At 43.2% G+C, this 25,563-nt stretch overlaps 1 protein-coding gene across 1 annotated transcript in view; it reads left to right on the top strand.

The window, feature by feature from the left end:
* ccdc78 (coiled-coil domain containing 78) overlaps window positions 1–25,563 on the top strand; it is a 78,477-nt gene that overhangs the window by 15,567 nt on the left and 37,347 nt on the right. Inside the window, exons 5-8 of the mRNA XM_043711977.1 lie at window positions 9,001–9,144; window positions 11,869–12,065; window positions 14,414–14,588; window positions 22,534–22,665. Coding sequence (XP_043567912.1) covers window positions 9,001–9,144; window positions 11,869–12,065; window positions 14,414–14,588; window positions 22,534–22,665 — 648 coding nt within the window. The remainder of the gene's footprint in view (window positions 1–9,000; window positions 9,145–11,868; window positions 12,066–14,413; window positions 14,589–22,533; window positions 22,666–25,563) is intronic.

The raw sequence follows: 25,563 nt of genomic DNA, 5'->3' as shown, positions 1-25,563 counted from the left end.
GCCCTTCCTTGGAGTGAAACGTCGATTTTCCTGCTCCTTGGATGCTGCCTGATCTGCTGTGCTTTTCCAACACTGCTCTAATCTTGACTCTAATCTCCAGCATTTGCAGTACCCACTTTCGCCTGGATCTTTGGGTATGCTGGCGGCTTTTCCTTGACAGCGGGCCTAGTAGATGGATTATATAGATGGGTGGTTGGCCTTTTTGATTGTCCGGGCCAGGTTCACCACTCTCTGTAACTGTCTCCGATCTTGAATGGTACAGTTGCCATATCAGGTAGTGATACATCCAGATAGAATGATCTCGATGGCAAAACTATAAAATTGGGCAAGGGTATTCAACATCATACCAAATTTCCTCAGCTGCCCGAGGAAGAAGAGATGTTGTTGGGCCTTTGTAACCAGTGCATCCACATGAAGAGTCCAAGAAATCTTGTCGTGGATGACCACTCCCAGGAGCTTGACACTCTCCACTCGTTCCACCTCTGTGCTGTAAATGCTTGGGGGAATGAGTAACATCCTGCCGAAAGTCAATAATGAGTTCCTTGGTTTTGCCGGCATTGAGAGCTAGGTTGTTCTCAGTGCACCATTTTTCCAGATCTTCCACCTCCCATCTGTAGTCTGTTTCATCGCCATCTGAGATTTGACCGACTATAGTGGTGTCATCAGCGAACTTGTAAATGGCATTATGGCATATATTACAACATTGTCAGCTTGGTTCAGGTTGTCATCAAATCCACTGGAAACATCTGGAATGCCTTGGGTAGATTCATTGCCCCCAGTCCTTCTTATTGGTATCAGTGTAAATACCATGTGGGGAAAGAAGCCCACAGAGTGTCTTCCATCAGTACATCGGGTGGTCTTGATAAATGAATTAGGTTTTAGCGAGTGTTGAGAAGATTTGTAGCTCAGGTTGAGGTTCGGGATGTAGATTTGCTCGCTGAGCTGGAAGGTTCATTTTCAGACGTTTTGTCACCATATTAGGAAACATCTTCAGTGAACCTCCAGATGAAGCATTGCTGATGATTCCTGGTTTCTATTTATATGTTTGGATTTCTTTGGGTTGGTGATGTCATTTCCTGCAGTGATGTCATTTCCTATGGTGATGTCCTTTGCTGTTCTTTTTCTCAGGGGTGGTAAATCATGTCTAAGTCAATGTGTTTGTTGATAGAGTTCCGGTTGGAATGCCATGCTTCAAGGAATTCTCCTGTGTGTCTCTGTTTTGCTTGTTCTAGGATGGATGTGTTGTCCCAGTTGAAGTGGTGTCCTTCCTCATCTGTGTGTAAGGATATTAGTGAGAGAGGGTCATGTCGTTTTGTGGCTATTTGATGTTCATGTATCCTGGAGGCTAGTTTTCTGCCTGGTTGTCCAATGTAGTGTTTGTTACAGTCCTTGCACAGTATTTTGTAAATGACATTAGTTTTGCTTGTTGTCTATATGGGGTCTTTTAAGTACATTAGCTGCTGTTTTAGTGTGTTGGTGGGTTTGTGGGCTACCATGATGCCAAGGGGTCTGAGTAGTCTGGCAGTCATTTCTGAGATGTCTTTGATGTAGGGGAGAGTGGCTCGGGTTTCTGGACGTGTTTCGTCTGCTTGTTTGGGTTGGTTGCTGAGAAATCTGTGTTCATTTGGTAACCGTTCTTTTTGAATGCACTGTATAGGTGATTTTCCTCTGCTCTGTGTAGTTCCTCTGTGCTGCAGTGTGTGGTGGCTCGTTGGGAATAATGTTCTGATGCAGCTTCATTTGTGGGTGTTGGGATGATTGCTTCTGTAGTTCAGTATTTGGTCCATATGTGTTGTTTTCCTGTAGACGCTGTTTTGAAGTTCCCCATTGGCTGTTCATTCTACTGTGACATCTAGGAATGGCAGTTTGTTGTTGTTTTCCTCCTCTTTAGTGAATTGTATGCCAGTAAAGGTATTATTGATGGTCTTGATGGTTTCCTCTAATTAGTTTCATTTAGTGATGACAAGGTATCATCCACATAGTGGACACATATATTGCGTTGGATGGTTGGCAGAACTGTTTGGTTTGAGTCTCCACATTACTGCCTCTGCTAAGAGCCCTGATATCAGAGATCCCATGGGTGTTCCATTGGTTTGTCTGTAGGTTTTGTTGTTGAAGGTGAAGTGGATGGTAAGGCATAGGTCCACCAGCTTGACGATACTGTCCTTGCTGATGAAGTTGGTGGTGTTTGGTGTATGTGTCTTAGTATTTTCTAATAGTGTAGTCAGTGTTTCCTTGGCCAGGTTGATGTTGATTGATGTGAACAGAGCTGTTACATCAAAGGAGACCATTCATTCGCCCTCTTCCATCTTTGTGTCTTTGATGATCTTCCGGAATTCGTGGGTGGAGTGGATGGAGTGGCATGAGTCTTCTACTCAGTGTTTTAGTCTTTGGTGTGGCTCCTTGGCCGATCTGTAAGTTGGTTTCCAGGTAGCGAGACTATGGGTCTGAGGGGTCTCCTGGTTTGTGAACTTTGGGTAATCTGTGGAAGCGTGGTGTGTTGGATCCATTTGGTTTCATTTTTGGAAGTCGGTCATATTTATTTCTCCAGATTTCTGAAGTTTTTTGAGTAGGGCTGTGATTCGGTTCTATAGTTGTAGGGTCGGGTCTCTCACCACTTGTTGGTAAGTATTGGTATCCGCAAGTAGTGCGTTCACTTTTTCAATGTAGTCTCTTTGATTTAAAATGACTGTTAATCATCTTTTGTCTGCAGGTAGGATAACAATGTTTTCTTTTAGTCTTTCTAGTGCTTTCCTTTCTTGTGTATTGAGTGTGTTTCCTTTCTTTTAACTGCTTAATGTTGGTGCGACCACCTGTCTGATAGTTGGCTGGGTTTCATCTGTGAGTTGGTTGTATTTCAGTGTTGTTTCTAATGCTGCGAAGAACTTTTTCTTGTCCGCATCCTGGAAGCTGTAATTTAATCCTCGTACTAAGATAGCTTTTTCAGTGTCCGTTAAGGGTCGGTCAAATACATTTTTTATCCATGCTTCTGTGTTGTCAGTGTTGTTACTTTGTGAATGTTTGTCTAGGTTTTTTTGGAGGCCTAGTTTTTTCATTTTCTGTGTTTGTCACTGTCTAATATCTATGGCTTGTTGTACTGTGTCTGTCCATTCATGGTCTGTTGCATGAGTAAGTCAAAATCTTTGGTGCAAAGTTTCCCAGTTGTATTTACGGAGTCTGTTGTGGGCATACAGACCTCCCCTTAACACCCCACTAGCTAAAAAAAATAGCAGAGCAAAACGGCCACAGAGTGACGTGGAGAAATGATTAATGATGCCCACAACAGATTCTGTAAATACAACTGGGAAATTTTGCACCAAAAATCTTTACTCACTCATGCAACAGACCATGAATGGCCGGCCCCATACAACAAGTCATAGATATTAGACAGTGACAAACACAGAAAATGAAAAAACTAGACCTCCAAGAAAACCTCGACATACATTCACAAAGTAACAACACTGACAACACCGAATCACAGCCCTACTCAACAAACTTCAGAAATCTGGAGAAACAGCTAGTGGGGAACTTCAAAACAGCATCTACAGGAAAACAATACATACAGACCAAATACTGAACTACAGAAGCAATCATTCCAACACCCACAAATGAAGCTGCATCAGAACATTTTCCAATGAGCCACCACACACTGCAGCACAGAGGAACTACGCAGAGAGAGGAAAATCACCTATACAGTGCATTCAAAAAGAACGGTTACCCAATGAACACAGTCCACAGATTTCTCAGCAACAAACCCAAACAAGCAGACGAAACACGTCCAGAAACCCGAGCCACTCTCCCCTACATCAAAGACATCTCAGAAATGACTGCCAGACTACTCAGACCCTTTGGCATCATAGTAGCCCACAAACCCACCAACACACTAAAACAGCAGCTAATGTACTTAAAAGACCCCATATAGACAACAAGCAAAACTAATATGATTTACAAAATACTGTGCAAGGACTGTAACAAACACTACATTGGGCAAACAGGAGAAAACTAGCCACCAGGATACATGAACATCAACTAGCCACAAAACGACATGACCCTCTCTCACTAATATCCTTACACACAGATGAGGAAGGACACCACTTCGACTGGGACAACACATCCATCCGAGGACATGCAAAACAGAGACACACAGGAGAATTCCTAGAAGCATGGCATTCCAACCGGAACTCTATCAACAAACACATTGACTTAGACATGATTTACCACCCCCTGAGAAAAAGAACAGCAAAGGATATCACCATAGGAAATGACACCACTGCAGGAAATGACATCACCAATCCAAAGAAACCCAAACATATAAATAGAAACCAGGAATCATCAGCAATGCTTTATTTGGAGGTTCACTGAAGATGTTCCCTAATATGGTGACAAAACGTCTGAAAATGAACCTTCCAGCTCAGCGAGCAAACCTACATCCATGAAATAGGTTTATAGCATAGTACTTCATAGCTCCATAACAATGCAGTTATGTGATACTCTCTTGTGAGATGTCAGGCTGTTATGAATAAGAATACATTACTGTTAGATGGAACTAAGCACTAGAACATCTATTGCAACAAACAGCTCATCGTGGGAACAGTGCTTTATATTCTGATGGACAGAACTTTTCTTGTGGTGTCAGTTAACCACGATGGATCAGTGGTTAGCACTGCTGTCTCACAGCACCAGGAACTGAGTTAATTTCCCACCCCGGGTGACTGTCTGTGTGGAGTTTGCATATTCTCCCTGTGTCTGCGTGAGTTTCCTTCAGGTCATAGAGTCAAGGTCATAGAGATGTACAGCATGGAAACAGACCCTTTGGTCCAACCCACCCATGCCGACCAGATATCCCAACTCAATCTAGTCCCACCAGCCAGCACCCAGCCCATTTCCCTCCAAACCCTTCCCATTCATATACCCATCCAAATGCCTCTTAAATGTTGCAATTAAACCAGCCTCCACCATTTCCTCTGACAGCTCATTCCATACATGTACCACCCTCTGTGTGAAAAAGTTGCCCCTTAGGTCTCTTTTATATCTTTCCCCTCTCACCCGAAACCTATGCCCTCTAGTTCTGGACTCCCTGAACTATTTATCCTATCCATGCCCCTCATAATTTTGTAAACCTCTATAAGGCTCAGCCTCCAACGCTCCAGGGAAATCAGCCCCAGTCTGTTCAGCCTCTTCCTGTAGCTCAAATCCTCCAACCCTGGCAACATCCTTGTAAATCTTTTCTGAACCGTTTCAAATTTCACAACATCTTTCCGATAGGAAGGAGACCAGAATTGCGCTCAATATTCCAACAGTGGCCTAACCAATGACCTGTACAGCCGCAAGATGACCTCCCAACTCCTGTACTCAATACTCTGACCAATAAAGGAAAGCATACCAAACGTCTTCTTCACTATCCTATCTACCTGCGACTCCACTTTCAAGGAGCTATGAACCTGCACTCCAAGATCTTTTTGTTCAGCAACACTCCTTAGGACCTCACCATTCAGTGTATAAGTCCTGCTAAGATTTGCTTTCCCAAAATGCAGCATCTCTCACTTATCTGAATTAAACTCCATCTGCCACTTCTCAGCCCTGCTTTGGTTTCCTCCCACAGTCCAAAGATGTGCAGGCTTGATGAATTGGCTCTGCTAAATTGCCTGCAGTGTTCAGGGATGTGTAGGTCAGGTGCATTATTCAGGGGTAAATGTAGAGTAATAGTGTAGGGGAGTAGTTCTGGGTGGGTTATTCATTGGAGGATCGGTGTGGACTTGTTGGGCCAAATGGCCTGTTTCCATACTGTAGGAATTCTGTGATTCTCTGATTCTATTCTAAATTGTCCACTGTGTCTAGGGATGTGTGATTTACGTGGATTAGCCATGGAAATGCAGGGCTCCAGGGATAGGGTTGGGTCTGGGTAGGATGTTCTTCAGAGGGTCCGTGTGGACTCGATGGGCCAAATGACCTGCTTCCACAATGTAGGGATTCTATGATTCACTTCAAGTAGTAATTACTTCATACCACACTATGATATAGTGGAATATAGGTGAATGAGGATTATACAAAGTGAATGTAATGCGGATGGGGAAAGACTTTTGCTGGGAAAAAGCAGAGTATGCAGCATGTTGTGAGCTATAACATTCTGTCAGGAATTGCAAATTCACACGGGTGGGAAACGTGCCCTTGGCAGTTTCAGTACGTATCACCATATACAGCCCACATTTAAAGATGGGGTAGGAGAGGACAAGAGGAAGAAGCTGAGTAGAAGACACGAGAGATTATATTAAATTAAATGACAAATCAAAAATGGTGGAAGACAAACAGGGGTATTGGGCAAGAAAAGATGGGCCTGGAGGAGATGTAAAAGGGAAAATGTGGATTCAATACTGAATTCTTGAATTTTCGATTGTTGGCACAGTCCTAACTTTATTGGTGTGTTTTTGGACAGCAGATGTTGCTAATGATTCTGGAAATGTTAACATTCATTTTCTCACTGCAGACACTGTCAAACCTATTGAGTGCTTCTACATCTTTTGACTTATCATGTATACAGAGGTCTCGAAACTGTTCTTGGAGATACTAGTGGGCCATTGTTAGTTCTTTTGTGCAGCATTTATTTTAACAGAGTTTTCAGAAATAAAGGAACATCATAGGAAAATGTTAACCCAAATAGTGTCATTTTATGTTTCTGTTCTAATCATTTTATACTATGATTTGGTTTGAGGAGTTTGCAAAATCATGTTGTACTTGATGTGTTTGAATAGTGTTAGTCAATACAATTTTGCCAGAAATTTGAAATTAATGTCATCTTGATGGATTGCTGATAAATTCAAGACTATTTCTATACCTTGTTGGCCTATTAAGTATTGAGAAAAGCTGGAAGATCTGTGTATCTGTAATTCAAGCCATATTTTGATTGGCACATGAATCTTAAACAATACAAATTGCTCTAGAATTCAGGCTCCAAGATGGCGGCAGAGTGAATCGCTTCAGCCGGAACTCCTGTGCTCCGCCCATTCCTTTCCTTTTCCCCTCCCTTTTTTCCTCCATTTCTGTGGGGTTTTTTTTCCATTTTTGACTTGGACTTTATATTATGAAATATAACATTTCATCAGCATGTATCTAATTAAATGTTATAAGTTCTCAATATGGACAGTATCCACACGCAATGTAAAATATATCAAAAACTCTTTTGACGCGATCGTAGGTTATATAGAACATACAGAGGAGAAACTGACTATTCAGCCCATCTGGTCATGCTGGTATTAATGACCCCAACTTTGCCTCCAATATCAATGTTTTGCTATAAATTTTGTGTCTTCTGATCCTGCTCCACAGCTACCTGATGAATGAGCAGAGCTCCAAAAGTTAGTTCTTCCAAATAAATCTGTTGGACTATAACCTGGTGTTGTATGATTTTTAACAATATAGTTGATATAGTTTAATGTGTAGGAAGTTGATCACGTCAAGATGTTCAAGATTATTTGGAAGTCGAGGGAATTGACTTCCAATTCTCAAATTTCCAGGATAAGATTGGAATTGTTGAACACTGGATAATTATTCCAGGTCTATGGGTTGTAACCATTGACAACTAATGAGGATGTTGAGTAAATGGTTTCCTTGTAGAGAGAGCGCTCTGACGTTATAGAGAGAGGTAACAATGTCCTTGTACTGGTGAACGAGACCTTTAGAAGCCAAGTACACTACAGACGTAAATAGATGGGAGACAGCATTCCTTGAACTATACTGGTTCTAGTTCCAAGTGTGTGTTGACATTGGCAGCATCCCTGAGGATGTACGCTGTTCAGTAGCACAATAGGATTTAACTGTTATCCCAGAGTTGAGAAGACAATTTATCAGAAAAGAGTCAAAAAGACTCAGGGCTGAAAGCAGAACTGAAAGGGCACACTTCCCGGAAAGACTGAACACTATGAGAGATGGTTAATAATATGATTGGGAATGAGAAGGTCTGGTTTAAAGTTATTTGCAAAAGAAACAAATACAAAGTGGGAATTTATTTCACACAACCCATGGTGCATGATGTACCATATCGTTTGGAATTGCGGTGGAACCAGGTTCATTTGAGGCATTCAAGCAGGCATTGGATGATTATTTAAATAGAAATGATGTGCAGACTTACAGAGAAAGGAAGGAGAATGGTGCTAAGTCATAACACTCACTCAGAGAGCAAGTGCAGACTCCATGGGCAGAATGGCCTCCTTCCTGTAACAATTCTGTGATTGCTTTTCTTCCTCAAGGTGGAGGGGTGACCCGATAAAATTAATGCATCAGACATTTAGCATAGAAAGCGCTAAATTGCAACTGTACTTATTGGGTCCTCATTGATGGAATTTTGCGGGGGGCGCGGGTAGGGTCATGAGGCATCATTAACAACTGAGTTCTACCTTTTCTCTGTCTCTCTCTCTCTCTCTCTCTGTCTCTGTAAATGAGCCTTGGAGTCACAGAGTCATGCCGCACAGAAACACTCTTCAGTCCAACTGGCCCATGCCGACTAGATAACCTAAGATAATCTAGTCCCAATTGTTAGCATTTGGTCCTTCTAAACCCTTCCTATTCATGTACCAATCCAGGTGCCTCTTAAATGTTGTACCATTTCCTCTGTCAGCTCATTCCATACACACACCACCTTCTGCATGAAAAGGTTGCCCCTTAAAAGGGATCAAATTCTTTTCCTTCTCATCTTAAACCTATACCTTCTAGTTTTGGACTCCCCCACCCCAGGGAATAGCCCTTGTCTGTTCACCCTATCCATGCCCCTCATGATTTTATAAACCTATATAAGGTCATCCCTCAGCCTCTGATGCTCCAGGGAAAATAGCCCCAACCCATCCGGCCTCTCCCCGTGGCACAAACCCTCTAATCCTGGCAACATCTTTGTAAATCTTTTGTGAACCCTTTCAAGTTTCACAACATCCTTCCTATAGCCGCGGTTCAGAGTTATTTATGTTTAATCTGGTGACACTCTACTGAAAGTTGACATTTGTTGGTTTTCAGGGATTAAACCGCGTCACCGTCTCCTCAGCAGCTGATGCAACATCCACCTTCCGCCAAGGCTGGGCACGGCGCACAGGAGCGAACACTGACTTCGGGCCCGCGGAGAGCCAAGCCACTGTTATCACTCAACTGAACCTACTGGTGGTGAGACTCCAAAGTTACTGCCTTCGATAAGGATGCATCACATACTGTACCTGAAGCTGAAGAACCTCCCCCGATGTTCGCTCGAGCAATAGTGCTGTCATTCCACAAATAAATCATTCGTCACTTGTCCATTGGCAGTCGGAAAATGATGGAAGCAATACAATTGCAATACACCATACAAGAAATGTTCCTTTCAAAATGGAATGATTAGAGGCTAGGAGAAAGGGCATCATTATAGCTATTGTAACAAACGTAATCCAGGGCTCAACCATTTCTCTCACATCCATTCTTGATGTCCCTGGCATTAACAAAAAAACCTAACCTCCCATTTCTCTTATCTAGCATCCATTGTCGGCTGATTGAATAAATAAATATCTTCTTTCGCTTGTTTGAGACTAAACTCAGACAGACCACACTTATAACTCCCAAAATAAAATGTCTGCTCTTGCATACGATGGAATGATTGGGCAACACTTGCTGAACAATTGTGATTGTGCTAATCGCATCACTGAAGGGCAGGAGCCCTTCACCAGGAATCATCTCCTGCTCCTCGGATGTTACCTGACCTGATGTGCTTTTCCAGTATCACTCTAATCTTGACTCTAATCTCCAGCATCTGCAGTACCCACTTTCGCCTTTAGAGAAGGAAATCTGCAGTCTTTATTTGAGCTGGCCTATTTGTGACTCCAGTCCCAAAACAATGTGACTCTAAATTGCCCTCTGGAGCTCGGGCTGGAGCAACAAAAGTAGGCTTTGCTAGCGATATCAACATCGTACACAAGAATAAAAAAAATCTGAGCCAGTGTCGTGAAGAAAGCAACAGGAGGCTATAGATAATTGAGCAAAATAAAAGGCATGAACATATTTCTTTCATTTTTAGAGAATGGGTCCCTTTGTATGAATATATGTTAATGTGAGCAAATGTAAATAGTCCACATTACATGTCTAACTAATTATTTTAAATTGGTTAAATTGTTAGTATTATGATTACCACAGTCAGAATTATTTAGTAAGTGCTGTCCAATCATGCAGTCATAAAGTCTGGGCTGACTGAGCGCCTGTCACTGACAACTGAAGGAAGATGCTGTTTTATTCAATCAGCCAATTACTTGGGAGATAGACAGCAGAAAAGAGAGTTGAGAGGATATTTTTTCCCCATGACGGGAGGGTCAAAATGACCACAAAAGTAACTGTTGAACCCCTAGTTAATTTCGTAATAATAGGCGACAGGTGACATTGCTCCTAATCAGCCCATTTTGGAAGGAGAGCTTCCTATCAAGTATAATGATAGAATCCCTAAAGTGCGGAAGTAGGCCATTTGTCCCATCGAGTTCACACTGAACCACCCAAAGAACATCCTATCCAAACCCACCCCATCCCTGTAACACTGTATTTCCCATGACTAATCAACCTAGCCGGCAAATTTCTGATCACTATAGGCAATTTAGCATGACCAATCCACCTAACCTGTGTTTCTTTGGACTATGGGAGGAACCCGGAGCACCCAAAGGAAACCCATGCAGACCTGGGGATTCCACACAATCACCCGAAGGTGGAATCAAGCCTGGATCCCTGGTGCTATGAGGTAGCAGTGCTAACCACTGAGCCACTGTGCTGTCCAATAAAACAAGCTTGCTCTCAACAATTGATGAATAATCTATTTATGGAATTACAGCACAATTGCTTGAATGAACATTAATTCTAAATATTACTGAATTATCTATCTAATATGGTGGGATTCATCCTGTCATCAGAAGACATTAGTCTGGGCCCCTGAATAACTAGCCGAGTGACATTCCCACTCCACCATCACCTCCCCCGATGAGGATTAACTCATCAACTAATCAGCACCTTTTTGAATTGTTATGATAATTGGAAATTTGGCATTCTTGCATTTGTTCTGATGAGTACCAGATGAAAAGCTTTGACAACTTGACTACCCATTCAGTTATGTCTCCATTTTGGTTCCCTTGAAGTCAACAGGTGTGGGCTTGAGTATCTAACACACGGTTGGTTGAACCATTCATCATTAGCTCTGGTTGGACTGCTTCAAGCCCTATCTGGTCTAATTCCCCTCTTCCAAAGGGACACACACTCTGCCACACCACTTCATAATCTTAGGGAGCAGAGCGAAAACCTCCATTTCTTCTTTCAATCATCTCCATAAAGTTCATCTCCTTTGTCCCTCCCACTCTACGCTCCTACCACAACTGCAATCCTAGCAGGAACCAAGCAGATGCTACAGCAGTTAAAGTGATACCAATCACTGGATCAGTGGTGCTGGAAGAGCACAGCAATTCAGGCAGCATCCGACGAGCAGCAAAATCGACATTTCGGGCAAAAGCCCTTCATCAGGAGGGCTTTTGCCCGAAACGTCGATTTTGCTGCTCGTCGGATGTTGCCTGAATTGCTGTGCTCTTCCAGCACCACTGATCCACAATCTGGTTTCCAGCATCTGCAGTCATTGTTTTTACCTCGTTGATACCAGTCACTATCTACTTTTGGTTCTTGCTGGTTCACTGTCATGTCTCAATCTTAGTTTAATCCTTTGGGGAGGCCAGTGACACAATGTATTATTGGAAGCCTTTGATCTTTTCTTTAGCCATTAGTGATTCTATTGATTTGTGAAGTCAGTTTTTCTTATGAAAGCCCTTCACAGAGGTCAGCTAATCACACAATTCATGTTGCTACTCTTTTGTCTGATACTGGCCATAAATACTGTAGCAGGACCGTAATGATCTGCATCCCACCAAGTCAAGTCTGCAGCTCATTGATCTACCAGGAGCGGAGAAGCTTGCAGAGGACAGGAATACCTTACATTTTCAAGATGGCTCCTTGCTCAACATGTCACTTCTTGTGTTCGCTCAAGTAGTGAGTAACCTGGCTAACTCCCCCAATCCAGACAGAGTTATTAACTACAGGTAAGGGCAGAGAGTGGCTGAAAGCATTTGTGGGGAACATGACATCTCAGAATAACCATGTAAAATGTCTGTATTGTTGTTGAGATGCCCTTGTGTGACACAGATGATTACCACTTATCAGATGGTTCAATTTAACAGGCATCCAAAACTATTGACAGTGGAATCACTTTGTTCAACTAAAGTTGAATCTGCACTAACTGTCACAACTTTGAAACAGTTATTATGCCTCACAAACATATGACCACACATGTACTGAGTCCAAAATGATCACCACATCTGCCAGTGAGGTAATGGGAACAATACTTGGCTTGGAATTTATTGGTCTGATTGTAATTTGATGGAGCTGGGCAAGCCCTATTCATCAGTTGATAACTTGGGAATCTTTCCCTCGGTCAGTTCTGGCAGACACTGCCCCACCGACTGCATTTTTCAAGCATCAAGCAATTCATTTCCCTTTAAGAACAAAGAGCCTCACTTTTAAGAGGCTGCTGGCAGGTCTTCAGTCTCAGCAGCGCCACTCAGAGCGGTGGTCACTGCTGGGCTTGCAGCCAGGCAGAAGCCAGCGTCATCGAATCCCGACAGTGTGGGAGCAGGCCATTTGGCCCATCGAGTCCACACCGACCCTCCGAAGAACATTCCACCCAGGCCCACCCTATTCCTTTAACCCTTCATTTCCCATGGCTAACCCACCTAGCCTGCATATCTTTGGGCGAGTACCCGGAGGAAACCCACGCAGACATGGGGAGAACGTGCAAACTCCATGTAGTCGCCCGAGGCTGGAATCGAACCTGGATCCCTGGCGCTGTAATGCAGCAGTGCTAACCACTGAGCCGCTGTGCTGTAGCCCCATGGCATACGCCTGCTCCTAATCCATTAGTCTGATGGACATTGAAACACAGGGAGGTGTAAGATTTTGACTCCCTCAGCCCCAGATATCAATTATGGTGGTCTGAGAATGGAGGGAAATGGTGGTGGGCCTCCCTAGGGCCAGTCAGACAGGCATTGGTGACAGTGGGAGGGAATTGTTCCTGTGCCTGTTCTGAGGGGTGGCCTTTGCTGCAGAGAGAGAGAGGGAGAGACTTGCCTCTGCAAGCTACAGTACACCTAATCGGGAGGGATTTCAAACCACCTGCCCCATCTTGATCCTACGAGGAGGTCATCAGGGAATATATACCTAGAGGGTGGTCTCCCCATGTGAGATCTTTCCATCTACCACCTGATCTGGGACAATCAGGCCCTTAAGAGGCCACCAGTGTTCACTCTTCTGTTGAGGTTATCCCTCAGGGTGGCAGAGTGGGTAGAGGGTCATTGGAGATCACCTTCCCCATGACTGGTAAGGTAGGAGAGAATGTGGGAAGGTGACAGACACACCATCCTTTGACATCCCAGCCCCTGCCACCAGGGGCACTATAAAACCTGAACCAGTATAGAGGAATTGGACATTTCTGTGTCACATGACACTGCAAGTGTTTATTTTCCCCTGAGATAAACAACAACTGAGGCTACATCTGATATCTCATTGGATTGTGACATTGGGCTTCATAGCTGATTATCTAGGACAGGCTGGGCTAGGGTTGTGGGACAAACAATTGGGGTCACAGATCTAACCAGCAATAAGAGGCAGAGTCTCGCAATTGATAGTCCTGGGGTCAGCTGCAATGCCCCTTTAAATGTGTGGCCTGCCTAATTATTGCTGGACTACAGTATTTTAATCCAGAGACCCACGTAATGTGCTGGAGTCATGGGTTTGAATCTTGCCAGGGCAGATGGTGGAATTTGAATTCAATGTTAAAAATCTGGAATTAAGAATCTAGTGCTGACCACATTAGATAGACCTCTCTGGTTTACTAATGTCCTTTAGGAAGGAAATCTGCCGTCTTTACCTGGTCTGGCCTACGTGTGACTCCAGACCCACAGCAATGACTCTTAACTTGACTCTAAGCAATTAGGGATGGGCAATAAATGGGCATCCTGTGAATAAATATTTTTAAAAATCTGATACCAATGAGGCCTAAAACTGGTTGGTACCACAGTTGCTTTCTGTAACCTCGCAATTCAAGGTTTCAAACCACCATCACAGCTCCCCAGCTTTCCATCCACCCTTGACTTCATTTTCACTCATGAATGAAGCTTTAAAATGGGGTCTCAGTGGAAAAATGACTAGGAAGCACTGGCCTACAATCCCTCCCATGATATGCCAACAGAGTCCTCAGTACCTTGAGCGTAAAGTTTTCAGGGAGTGTGTTATAGTCGTGCAGATGTTCACAAGGTCACTATCTGGGACTGAATTACGAGTGTTAAATGTAACTTTTTCATCAGGATCTTGACTTTGCCATTTTATACTGTAGCGAATCCAAGTTGACCCAACTGACGCAAGATGCTTTTGGAGGCAACTGCAAAACTCGGGTCATTTGCTGCCTACGTCCGGAGCCAGAAACGCAGCCACTGGCCGCCATCTTAAGAACATGCTCCACTCTCACTCAAGTGAAGAACTTCCCCGTACTGAATGACTACTTTGTTGAGGTAAACAATGGGAGACATCTCCTGCCAATCTTAAGAAGCTTTAGTTTTCTTGGAATCCCCACAGTGCAGATAGAGGCCATTCGGCCCATCATGTCTGCACTGACCCTCCAAAGACCTCCCATCTCCCTTGATTAAATGGCAGTGGACTTGCTGGGCCAAATGGCCGTGCTTCCACTCCTATGTCTGATGGTCTTATAACCTATACATCCTTGGACGCTGGGGGCAATTCAGCACAGCCAATCCACCCTAAGCTGCACATCTTTGGACTGAGGGAGGAAACCGGAGCACCCGAAGAAAACCCAAACAGTCACAGCGAGAACGTGCAAACTCCACACAGGCAAACGCCCGGACTGAACCGAAGTCCCTGGTTCTGTGAGACAATGGTGCTAACCACTAAGCCACTGAGCTACCCTGAATCTCGGAGCAGCGTGAGAATTTGATGCATCAGGTTGTTGGGATTCAGAAACAAGACGTGGGAAAGAGGACGAGCTGGGAAAGAGATGGTACTGATTCAGTCGGCCAAATGGGTGCCCTCTGTGCCATCCTTGCCTCTGTTTCCATGAACTGTGTTTGCTCAGAGGATGGTGGCGACATAGGCACCATGTTATGGGCAATAGAGAGAAGCTGGGCATTTAGAGGTACCAGTCTCGAGTCTGCAGCTTAAATCTGTGGGTGCAGCTGCCTAAATACTGAGGGAAAGTTGGGGGAGGCGGGTGGGTGTTTCCAATTGGTGGTACACTATCTTCTCAGGGGAATCCTCCTTCCGCAGTGTTTAGGGCCAACCTGCCTGCACCATCACTGGTCTAAAGAGGATCTTGAGGTGCCAGTTCTGATGAAAGGTCTTGACCCCCCTCTATAACTCACACTCTTCCATCCAGCGGAAAGGCAAGTCCCACAGCAATTGTAAAGGACGATGCGTTCATCTCAATCCCTTGCAAACAATGCATCTGAGATAGGGCTGATAGAGGATGGAATAAGGAGGGGAGAGAAAGGAATGTGGAAAGGTGATTGAAGAAGGAAAGACACGTAGAGTCATAGAGTCATAGAGATGTACAGCATGGAAACAAACCCTTCGGTCCAACTCATCCATGCCGACCAGATATCCCAACAAAATCTTATCCCATTCGCTAGCACTTGGTGTATGTCCCTCTAAACCCTTTCTATTCAGATACCCATCCAAATGCCTTTTAAATGTTACAATTGTACGAGCCTCCACCACTTCCTCTGGCAGCTCATTCCATACACGTACCACCCTCTGCGTGTAAAAGTTGCTTCTTAGGTCTCTTTTATATCTTTCCCCTCTCACTCTAATCCTATGCCCTCTAGTTCTGGATTCCCCCACCCCAAGGAAAAGACTTTGTCTATTTGTCCTATCCAGGTCCCTCATGATTTTATTAACCTCGATAAGGTCATCCCTCAGCTCTGAAGCTCCAGGGAAAACAGCCCCAGCCTGTTCAGCCTCTCCCTGTAGCTCAAATCCTCCAACTCTGGCAACATCCTTGTAAATCTTTTCTGAACCTTTTCAAGTTTTACAACATCCTTCCAATAGGAAGGAGAGCAGAACTGAATGCAATATTTCAAAAGTGGCCTAACATTCTGTCCAGCCGCAACATGATATCCCAACTCCTATAGTCAATACTCTGACCAATAAAAGAAAGCATACCAAACGCCTTCTTCACGACCCTATATATCTGCAATTCTACTTTCATGGATCTATGCACCTGCACTTCTTTGTTCTGCAACCCTCCATAGGAGGAGTTTCTGTAGTGTGAGAGGTCAGTACTGTTAGCGTGGGTCATGAGGAGACAAGAGGATTGATTGTAGTCTGAATGTTTTGATATAGAGAAGCTTGGGTGTGAGGGAGTGTGGAAATATTGAGGTTGTGAGGGAATGGTGGAAATACTGTGATCTGATGCCATTGCAACAGGCTGTGGACATGAGGACCCTGTATATATTTCTGCTGCTCTTGTGAGATGAATGAGCCTCTTTACTGTATCAACCTGGCTTCTGGGGTTGTTGCAGTTGTCATTAACTCCATGAGCCCCTCTCACTCTCGCTCTCTCTCTCTCTGTCTCTCTCTCTCTCTCTCTGTGGATCTGTTTGGGGATACATATGCTATTCTTCCTGCCTTTGACTTCTCCTAGTGAGGCAGCAGGAAAATGATGGCCTGAGACTCTCCAATTCTTTGGGAGACAATATACTCCTTAGCCATTGAGGAGAAGATGGGGGTATTTTGGGGGGAACCTTGTTAAATCTCTACCCACATACCTTGGCCTTGTCTCCACTACAGTTAACCAGAGGGGGAAAACTATATAAAATACAGAGTGCAATTCGAAAGGGGTGCAGGGGCTGAGGAACCCGTGTATGTACAGATCATTAAAAGTGGTCAGACAGATCACAAGAGCAGTAAATACAGCATAAGGTATTTTCAACTTTATTATTAGGGGCTTGGAGCACAAGAGCAAAGAGATGACATTGAACTTATGCAAGAGATGTGTTGGCCCTCAGCTGAACTATTGTGTCCAGTTCAGTGTGCCACATTACAGAAAGATGTGCATGTATTAGGCAGAGTGCAGAAGCAGTTTACAACAATGGATCCAGGGATGAGAAACATCAATTATATGAAGAGATTGAAGAGGCCAGTGCAAGCATGATGGGCTGAATGGCCTCTTCCTGTGTCCTAACTGTTCTGTGATCCTATGAATTCTCAAAGTTCTCATTTTCAGTTATGTAATACAGTATGTTATCCAGAAGGTGGCACATTTAACCACATAATCATCTCCCATAGATGTTTCTGCGCTGCTGTTTCTCCTAATAGACTGCATTTCTTCACTGAAAGCTTTAGAATGATGGGGAAGGAGATGAGTTGATTTGACTTTGTACAAAGGCATAAGATGAGAGATCAGAATTTAATCTATACCAGCTTTCGCTTCCACTGCAGCAGGATGTAGCAAGTGGCAAATATGAGACGTTTGTATGAAGCCAGTGGAAAATTGAAAAGGTGTGTGAAGCATTTGGAATGAGAAAGAGAATGGGCCATGTTGTATGGTAAGGGATGGGCTAGAGAGGAGGGAGATGTTGAAATTTGACCCACAAAGGGCAAAGGGAGGTCAATCAAAGCCAGAGTTTCCTTGATGGTGTCTTTAGAGTTAGATAAAGCAGGTAAATTGTGTTATAGTGTCACGGAGACAGACACTTCAGGCCAACCTGTCCATGTCCACCAAGGTTCTCAAACTAAACTAGTCCCACCTGCCTGCTCCTGGCACATGTCCCTTTAAGCCTTTCCTATTACTGTACCTATCCAAATGAGTTTTATATGTATCTGCATCTATCATTTCCTCTGGTAGTTCATTCCATATATGAGTCACCCTCTGTGTGAAAAAGTTGCCCCTCTGGACCCTGTTAAATCTTTCTACTCCCTCCTTAAAAAATGTGCCCCCTTGCTTTGAACTCCCTTACCTGAAGGAAAAGACCTTTGCTCTTCACCAAATCTATACCCCTCATGATTTTATAAACCTCTACAAGGTCACCCCTCAGCCTCCTACACTCCATTGAAAAAGATCCCAGCCTATCTTTACAACTCAAATCCTCCAGTCCTGGCAACATCCTGGTAAAACACTGTAAAACATTGTGTAAGATAGATGGGTCATATTGGCTGAATATATAAAGTTCAGAGGAGCAATGCAAAAGGATTTAACAGAAACAAAGGGAGGACATGAGAAGAGACTGGCAGCTAAAAGTGAATCCGAAGGTAAAAGTGAATCCAAAAGTCTTCTATAGGCACATCGATAGTAAAAAGGGAATGTAAAGGGAGAGTGGGATCAATGAAGCAACCAAGAGAGGTATTTACATATGGAGACACATGGTATAGCTGAGGGAAATATGAGAACAGTGCAGCCAAATCTGTTCTTACCCTCGCTCAATGTCTGCTCTCAAACCACTTTCCAAATTCTAGCTGCTGGGAACTGATCTTTACTACCCTGTCCTCGCTTCGACAAATTGTCAGCAACACCAACAACTTGCACTTTTCATGCAGCAAAATGTTCCAAGGTGGTTCACAGTATTGCGCTCAGCAAACAGAATTTGACATCAAGCATGTGAGGAGATGTTAGGCCAGATGATTGAAAGCTTGGCCAAAGAAGTAGGCTCTCGAAGAGAAGATGTGAGGTAGAGAAGTGGGTGGGTTTACAGAAGGAATTTCCAGAGACTGGGTGACAAGAGGCATAGCCAACCATGCTGCAAATCTGGGATGTACAAGAGGCTATAATCGAAGGACTGTCAATATATTGGAGGATTGTGGAGGATGAAGATAGAGATGGCCAAGGCTATGGATTTGGAAACAAGGATGTCAGGTTCAAAATGAAGATGTTTCTCAATCAGTGAGTGAGCACACTAATTCTTGTATATCCAGATTCAGCAACACATCATATGGTGCAGAGCTCTTCTGAGCTATGGGCATGCTCTTATTGTCCAAGAAATAGAATGAGAAGGTGCACATTGCAGTAGCAAGCCCCTTTGGAAAGTAGTGAAATATTCCATATACACGGACCTCACTGTACACAGCAAAAGATTTTGTTGAGCTTAGCAACCTGAGCTGTCTTTTGTTTTTGTCAAAATGCTGCTTGATGTTTTTATGCTTGAAAGAAATTAAGTGAAATTATTATTGAGCACTTTTCTCCCTCAGTTGTCTTTGTGTTCACTAAGAGTGCAAAGATTGGGCCCGATCTTATGGCTTTTTGGATATGCGTGGGTTGCATCAAGTTTGGTGCAAATTCATGCTGTGAGGTCAGGCAGTTTCCTCACTGAATCTGACCAAACTCACTGCAGATATGGCATTTCAGCCCCTATGGTGAGTATCATGTTTGATTTCTGCCCAATCCTACCAAATACAAAGCAATTCACCACTTGCTGCAGATCCCAGAATTGACCTTCAGGATTCCAACCAAGCACGCAACTGAGACCATCACATTGAGGCAACTTACTTTGCTAACAATCCTGAACTATATCCTAAATGGTCTTTTGGTGTAAATTAAGCCATTCAGCCCATCGCGTCTGCTCTGCCATTCAATCATGGCTGATAAGTTTCTCAACCCTATTCTCCCGCCTTCTTCCTGTAACTCTTGAACCTCTTAACTCTTGAACCTATCTATCTCTGTCTTAAATATACTCAATGACCTGGCCTCCACAGCCTTCTGTGGCATTGAATTCCATAGATTCACCACTCTCTGGCTGAAGAAGTTTCTCCGTATCTCCATTCTAAAAGATCTTCCCTTTACTGTTAGGCTGTGCCCTCGGTTCCTAGTCTCACCTACCAATGGAAACATCTTCCCAACATCCACTCTGGCTAGGTCATTCAATATTCTGTAAGTTTCAATTAGATCCCCCCTCATCCTTCTAAACTCCATCGAGTACAGTTCCAGAGTCCTCAAGTGTTCCTCATGTGTTAAGCTGTTCATTCCTGGGACCATTCTTGTAAATCTCCTCTGAACCTGCTCCAGGGCCAATGCATCCTTCCTGAGGTGTGGGGCCTAAAACTGCACACAACATTCCAAATGTTGTTGGACTTTATAGAGCCTCAGAAGTACATCCCTGCTTTTATATTCAAGCCCACTCAAAATAAATGCTGTCATTGCATTTGCCTCCCTAATCGCTGACTCAACCTGCAAGGTGACCTTGAGAGAATCCTGGACTAGAACTCCCAAGTCTCTTTGCACTTCAGATTTCTGAATTTTCTCCCCATTTAGAAAATAGACCATGCCTCTGTTCTTCCTACTAAGGTGCATGACCTCACACTTTCACACGCTGTTCTCCATCTACCACTTCCTTGCCCACTCTCCTAACCTGTCCAAATCCTTATGCCCCCTCCCCACCTCCTCAATGCTACCTGTCCTCCACTTATCTTTGTATTGTCTGCAAACTTAGCCAGAATACCCTCAGTTCCTTCATCTAGATCGTTAATGTATAAAGTGAAAAGTTGCGGTCCCAACACTGAGCCTTGCAGAACGCCACTTGTCACCGGCTGCCATCCTGAGAAGGAACCTTTTATCCCCACTCTCTGCTTTCTGCTAGACAGCCAAGTTTCTATCCATGCTAGAACCTTGTCTCTAACACCATGGGCTCTTATCTTACTCAGCAGCCTCCTGTGTGGCACATTGTCAAATGCTTTCTTGAAGTCCAGATAGATAACATCCATTGGCTCTCCTTGTCTAACCTGCTTGGTACTCCCTCGAAGAATTCTAACAGATTTGTCAGGCATGACCTCCCGTTAATGAAACCATGCTGACTTTGCCCTTTTTTAGCATAGACTTGCAAGTATTCAGAAATCTCATACTTCACAATGGACTCCAAAATCTTACCCATGACTGAGATTCGGCTAATCGGCCTATAATTTTCTGTCTCTTTCCTTACTCCCTTTTTAAACAGGAGTGTTTTCAGGAAAAACTGAGCTTGTACATCTAACTCCAACCAGGACTATTTGAAATGACCTAAAATGCTATGGTTTTCCCTAAAGCAAAAATAAAACTTGATCCCTGATTCTTCTAAGCTGCAAACATGTGAATGCTTTTCAATGTTTACTCTGTCTAACTGTAAGACTCTAACTGTAAGACTCGAACAATGTAAATGAATTCCCATTACCACTCCAGCATTTCTTTCTCACACCGGATTTTTTAAAAAAGGTTCATGGCCAGAAATACCTCCTCATTAAACCTCCTCATACATGCAAACCAAAACCCACATGCCACTAATTCAAAATCCAAACGCTAAAATAAATGATATTTATATGTATATCACATAAATTATTTCACATAATCTGTCACACTTAAAGAGCACTGTGCTCAGTCCTGGTTTTCCTGTTTCAAGAAGGATTTAGAGGCAGTAGATGAGGTGCTAAAAAATTCTCAAATGTGCAACCAGAAGTGAGACATTAAAGATATTGCAGAAGAAAGAACAGGTTATGGTTCTTTTCTTGAGAAGACTGAGGCTAACCCAACAGCAATCTTTAAAACGATGGAAGAGTATTTATCAGGTAAACTAATTGAAGTAATTTCTACTTGTCAGGTGACCAATACCAGTGGACATAAATACAAGCTGAAAATGTGTTGCTGGAAAAGCACAGCAGGTCAGGCAGCATCCAAGGAACAGGAGAATCGACATTTCGGGCATAAGCCCTTCTTCAGGAACCTTATGCCCGAAACGTCGATTCTCCTGTTCCCTAGATGCTGCCTGACCTGCTGCGCTTTTCCAGCAACACATTTTCAGCTCTGATCTCCAGCATCTGCATCCCTCACTTTCTCTCTGACATAAATACAAGACAGAGATTAATGGGAATTCAGGAGAAACGTTTTTTACTGAGTGATCAGAAAGTGATAACCCTACCACAAGAATTGAGAAGAATCATATAATTGCATTTTATAGAAAGATAGATAAGCATGAGAGAGAAAAAAAAGGAAGTAGATAAGGTTAGATTAAGTCAGATAGGAGGACGCTTCTGTGAGCATAAGCAACACTGGGACTGAATTCCCAGTAATAAAACATTGGCAGTGTTTGCAAAGTGAATTTTATATGTGCAGATCCAGTAATGTTAGGTGAGGATGTGATCTTCAATGCTTACAAGAATGTTGCAACTTTGTAACAGACTTTTAATCCCCACTTAATCCATAATGTTGTATTTAGAACTCAATCTATGTCCCATTCTGCAGCACAATGCTTCTCACAGCTGCTCTATAGTCTCAAAACTAACCATGAGATTTGTTTCTGTTCTTTCTGCTCCACCTCCGTCTTTGTGTTGGGTTGAATGGCTTGTCTTCAGTCAGAGTAACAAGAGAAATAGTAGCAACAAAATGTTTATAGCAACAGTCACAATGTGCCAAGCTGACTTTACCTTGGCTAGTCTGTGGTTAAAGGGTGTGCACCTTGCTTTCACTCTGTTCCCCCATGATTACAGTCACTGATAACCCAGTACCGAGCACGAGTCTTGGCATTGCAACACCAGTCAGCCAACGCAATGGGAACCAAAGACGCGAATGAGAAAGTCAACACACTCAAGGATCAGATTCGTCGATTGAACAATGAAAACGTAAGCAAGTAACTCACTGCTTTAAAAAATGTCTCATATTTAAAGAGTGTAGGAAGGGCGGGATCAGACTGGACTACTGATCAGCATTGGCCAGCACTATATCAGCTTATGAAAAAGAATGTCAAAAGTATTTCAACCAAAACTGTGTTTGAGGTTTTTAAAAAGAGTTTATTTTATTTTGAATACATGCAAAATACTGTGGGTGTTGGAAATATGAACCAAAAACAGAGAATGCTGGAGAAACTCAGCAGGTTAGGCAGCATCTGTGGAGAGAGAACACAGTCAACGTTTAGAGTGCAGTATTGATGCAGCTGAAGTTTATCCAGCTCCTCAGACAGCACCTTCCAAACCCACAACCACTTTCATCTAGAAGGTTAAGGGCAGCAGGTACATGGGAACACCACCCCCTGCAAGTTGCCCTCCAAGCCATCACAATCCTGACTTGAAAATAGATTGCCATTCCTTCACTGTCACTGGGTTAAAATCCTGGAATTCCCTCCCTAAGGTCATTGTGGGTCAACCCACAGCAGTTGGACTGCAGGAGTTCAAGAAGGCAGCTCACTCCCACCTTCACAAGGGGCAACTGGAGACTGGCCAAGTCAGCAACCCAGAGTGAATTTTAAAAAATCTTGCCTTTTATATCCCGTCCTTCCATCTTAAACAGTTAAACAGTTATGATCCTGTCTGTTTAGCACCAGCCAAAACTGGAGAGACTTAGCAGGTCTGACAGCATCTGTGGACAGAGAAAGAGAATTAAAGTTTTGATTCTGCTCTGTATGAAACACAGAGAATACTGGAGAAACTTCAGCTTCTTCCCTGCATTATTAGACTGATGAATGGACTCTCTAACTTCAAATAATGTTGACCTTGTTGATGTTGATCTTGCTTTGTGTACCTCCCTTGCAGAGCAACCTGTATACCTCACTCTGTCTAAGTATCCTCTGATCTGTATGCCCTTGCTCACTATGATCTGCCTATACTGCTCGCAAAGCTTTTCATTGTACTTAGGTGCATGTGATCATGGTGTATCAAATCAAACCAGACTAGAAAAGTTATCTCTGTTTCTCTCTCCAGAGGTGCTGCTGGACCTGCTGAGTTTCTCCAGCATTCTCTGTGTTTATTTCTTTTAGTTTGAGGTTGTATTCATGACTGATGGGTACAGAGGTGAAAAATGATACTGTGTTTATCTTCCTCTGACTGGTTGCAACGTTATAGTTATAGTTATTTGATCCTCTTTGACTCTTGAGGTGACGATACATGAATCTAAAACCAAAGTTAAAATATTGCTCTCTCCACTTGGGAGTACAAGATCCACACAGCACTATTTTGAAGAAGAAGGGAACTCTTCCCCTGACGTTTGGTGAAACATCTATCCCCCAGCAGGAGTAGGCCATTCAGCCCCTCAAGCTTGTTCCACAATTCAATGAGACCATGGCTGATCTGTGGCCTAACTATGTCCCATATCCCTTAATACCTTTGCTGAACAAAAACTTAGCTACATAAGATTTAAAACTAACAACTGATCCTGCATCCACTGCTATTTCTGGAAGAGAGTTCTAGAACATCTACCGTCCTTTGTGTTTAGAAGTGCTTCCTAACGTCTGTCCTGAAAGACCTGGCCCTAATTCTCAGAGAATGCCCCAGTTCTATCTGCCCTGTCACTAACACAGCTGGAGCTCCGGAGGAGCTTCTTCTCTCAAAGGGTCGTGATTCTTTGGAATTCTCTATCCCATAGAGTAGAAATGGCTGAGAAATCAAATATATTCAAAGTTGAGGTAGATGGATGTTTGATTGACAAGAGAGTCAAGGATAATGGGGAACAGGCAGGGAATGGTGAAGCTGAAAATAAGATCAGATTGGCATTGAATGATAGAACAGGCCCTAGGGGCCAAATGGTCTTCCCACCCTAATTTCTGATGTCCTTTTGAGCAGGCTGACTGTGAGCAAACTGACTCCCGGGTTTCCTTCATTACAATAGTGACCACACTTCGATAAATACTCGTCTGATTGTAAAGCACATCTAGAAGGTGTGGAAGTCCTCCATAAACGCAAATCTTCATTTTATTATAAAATTTTGACACAACTATATATTTTCCAGTATCAGTTATTTTAGTGCTTTCTTGTGTAGGTAAAGCACTCATAGAATAATGGTTAATGTGTGTTTTAATATTACCATCTCTTCAACAGTGTTGAATATGAAACGTTATTTTGTTTATCACCATCAGTCTCACTGGAGCTGTGTGAATTAGCCATTTGTTGTCAGTCAGAGGGTGGAATGCACCAATTGTGAATGATGAATGATCACAAAAAGTGCAACATTAACAGATCTATTTTTAATTTGGTACATTTTTTGAAGAATTAATTTAGAATAGGGCAATTGGTAGTTGGAATATTCATTAAGCTGCCCTTTAAAGTGAAGTGTGTATGTCTGCTGTCTGTTACATAACCAGAGATCAGAACTTGCTTCTGTCCATTGCACAACTGCTGACTGGAGCTGTCATTTTCGGTGTGTTTAAGCCAGCTCTTAGAAAACAAAACTCATTAAATCCTTTGTCTGGAGCAGCTTTCACTCCAGGGCTCTTGCTGCAAAACAGCCGATTCCTCACAGTCATGCAGCAAGGTGATGTTTTGCACAGGGGGGTTTTTCACAATACCTGGCCTGGTCTCAAATTGGCTACTTTGCTGCTTTAATAAACCCAAAAGGATCAAGGTTAAAAATCACACAATACCAGGTTATAGTCCAACAGATTTAATTGGAAGCTTTCGGAGCTAGTGATGAAGGAGCGGCGCTCCAAAAGCTAGTGCTTCCAATTAAACCTGTTATACTATAACCTGGTGTTATGTGATTTTTAACTTTGTACACCCCAGTCCAACACCGGCACCTCCAAATGAAAAGGA

Source organism: Chiloscyllium plagiosum, chromosome 21, assembly GCF_004010195.1.
Source record: "Chiloscyllium plagiosum isolate BGI_BamShark_2017 chromosome 21, ASM401019v2, whole genome shotgun sequence".
Taxonomy (NCBI): Eukaryota; Metazoa; Chordata; class Chondrichthyes; order Orectolobiformes; family Hemiscylliidae; genus Chiloscyllium; species Chiloscyllium plagiosum.
The sequence above is the reverse complement of the archived record's forward strand: the minus strand, read 5'-3'. Positions and strand labels throughout refer to the sequence as shown.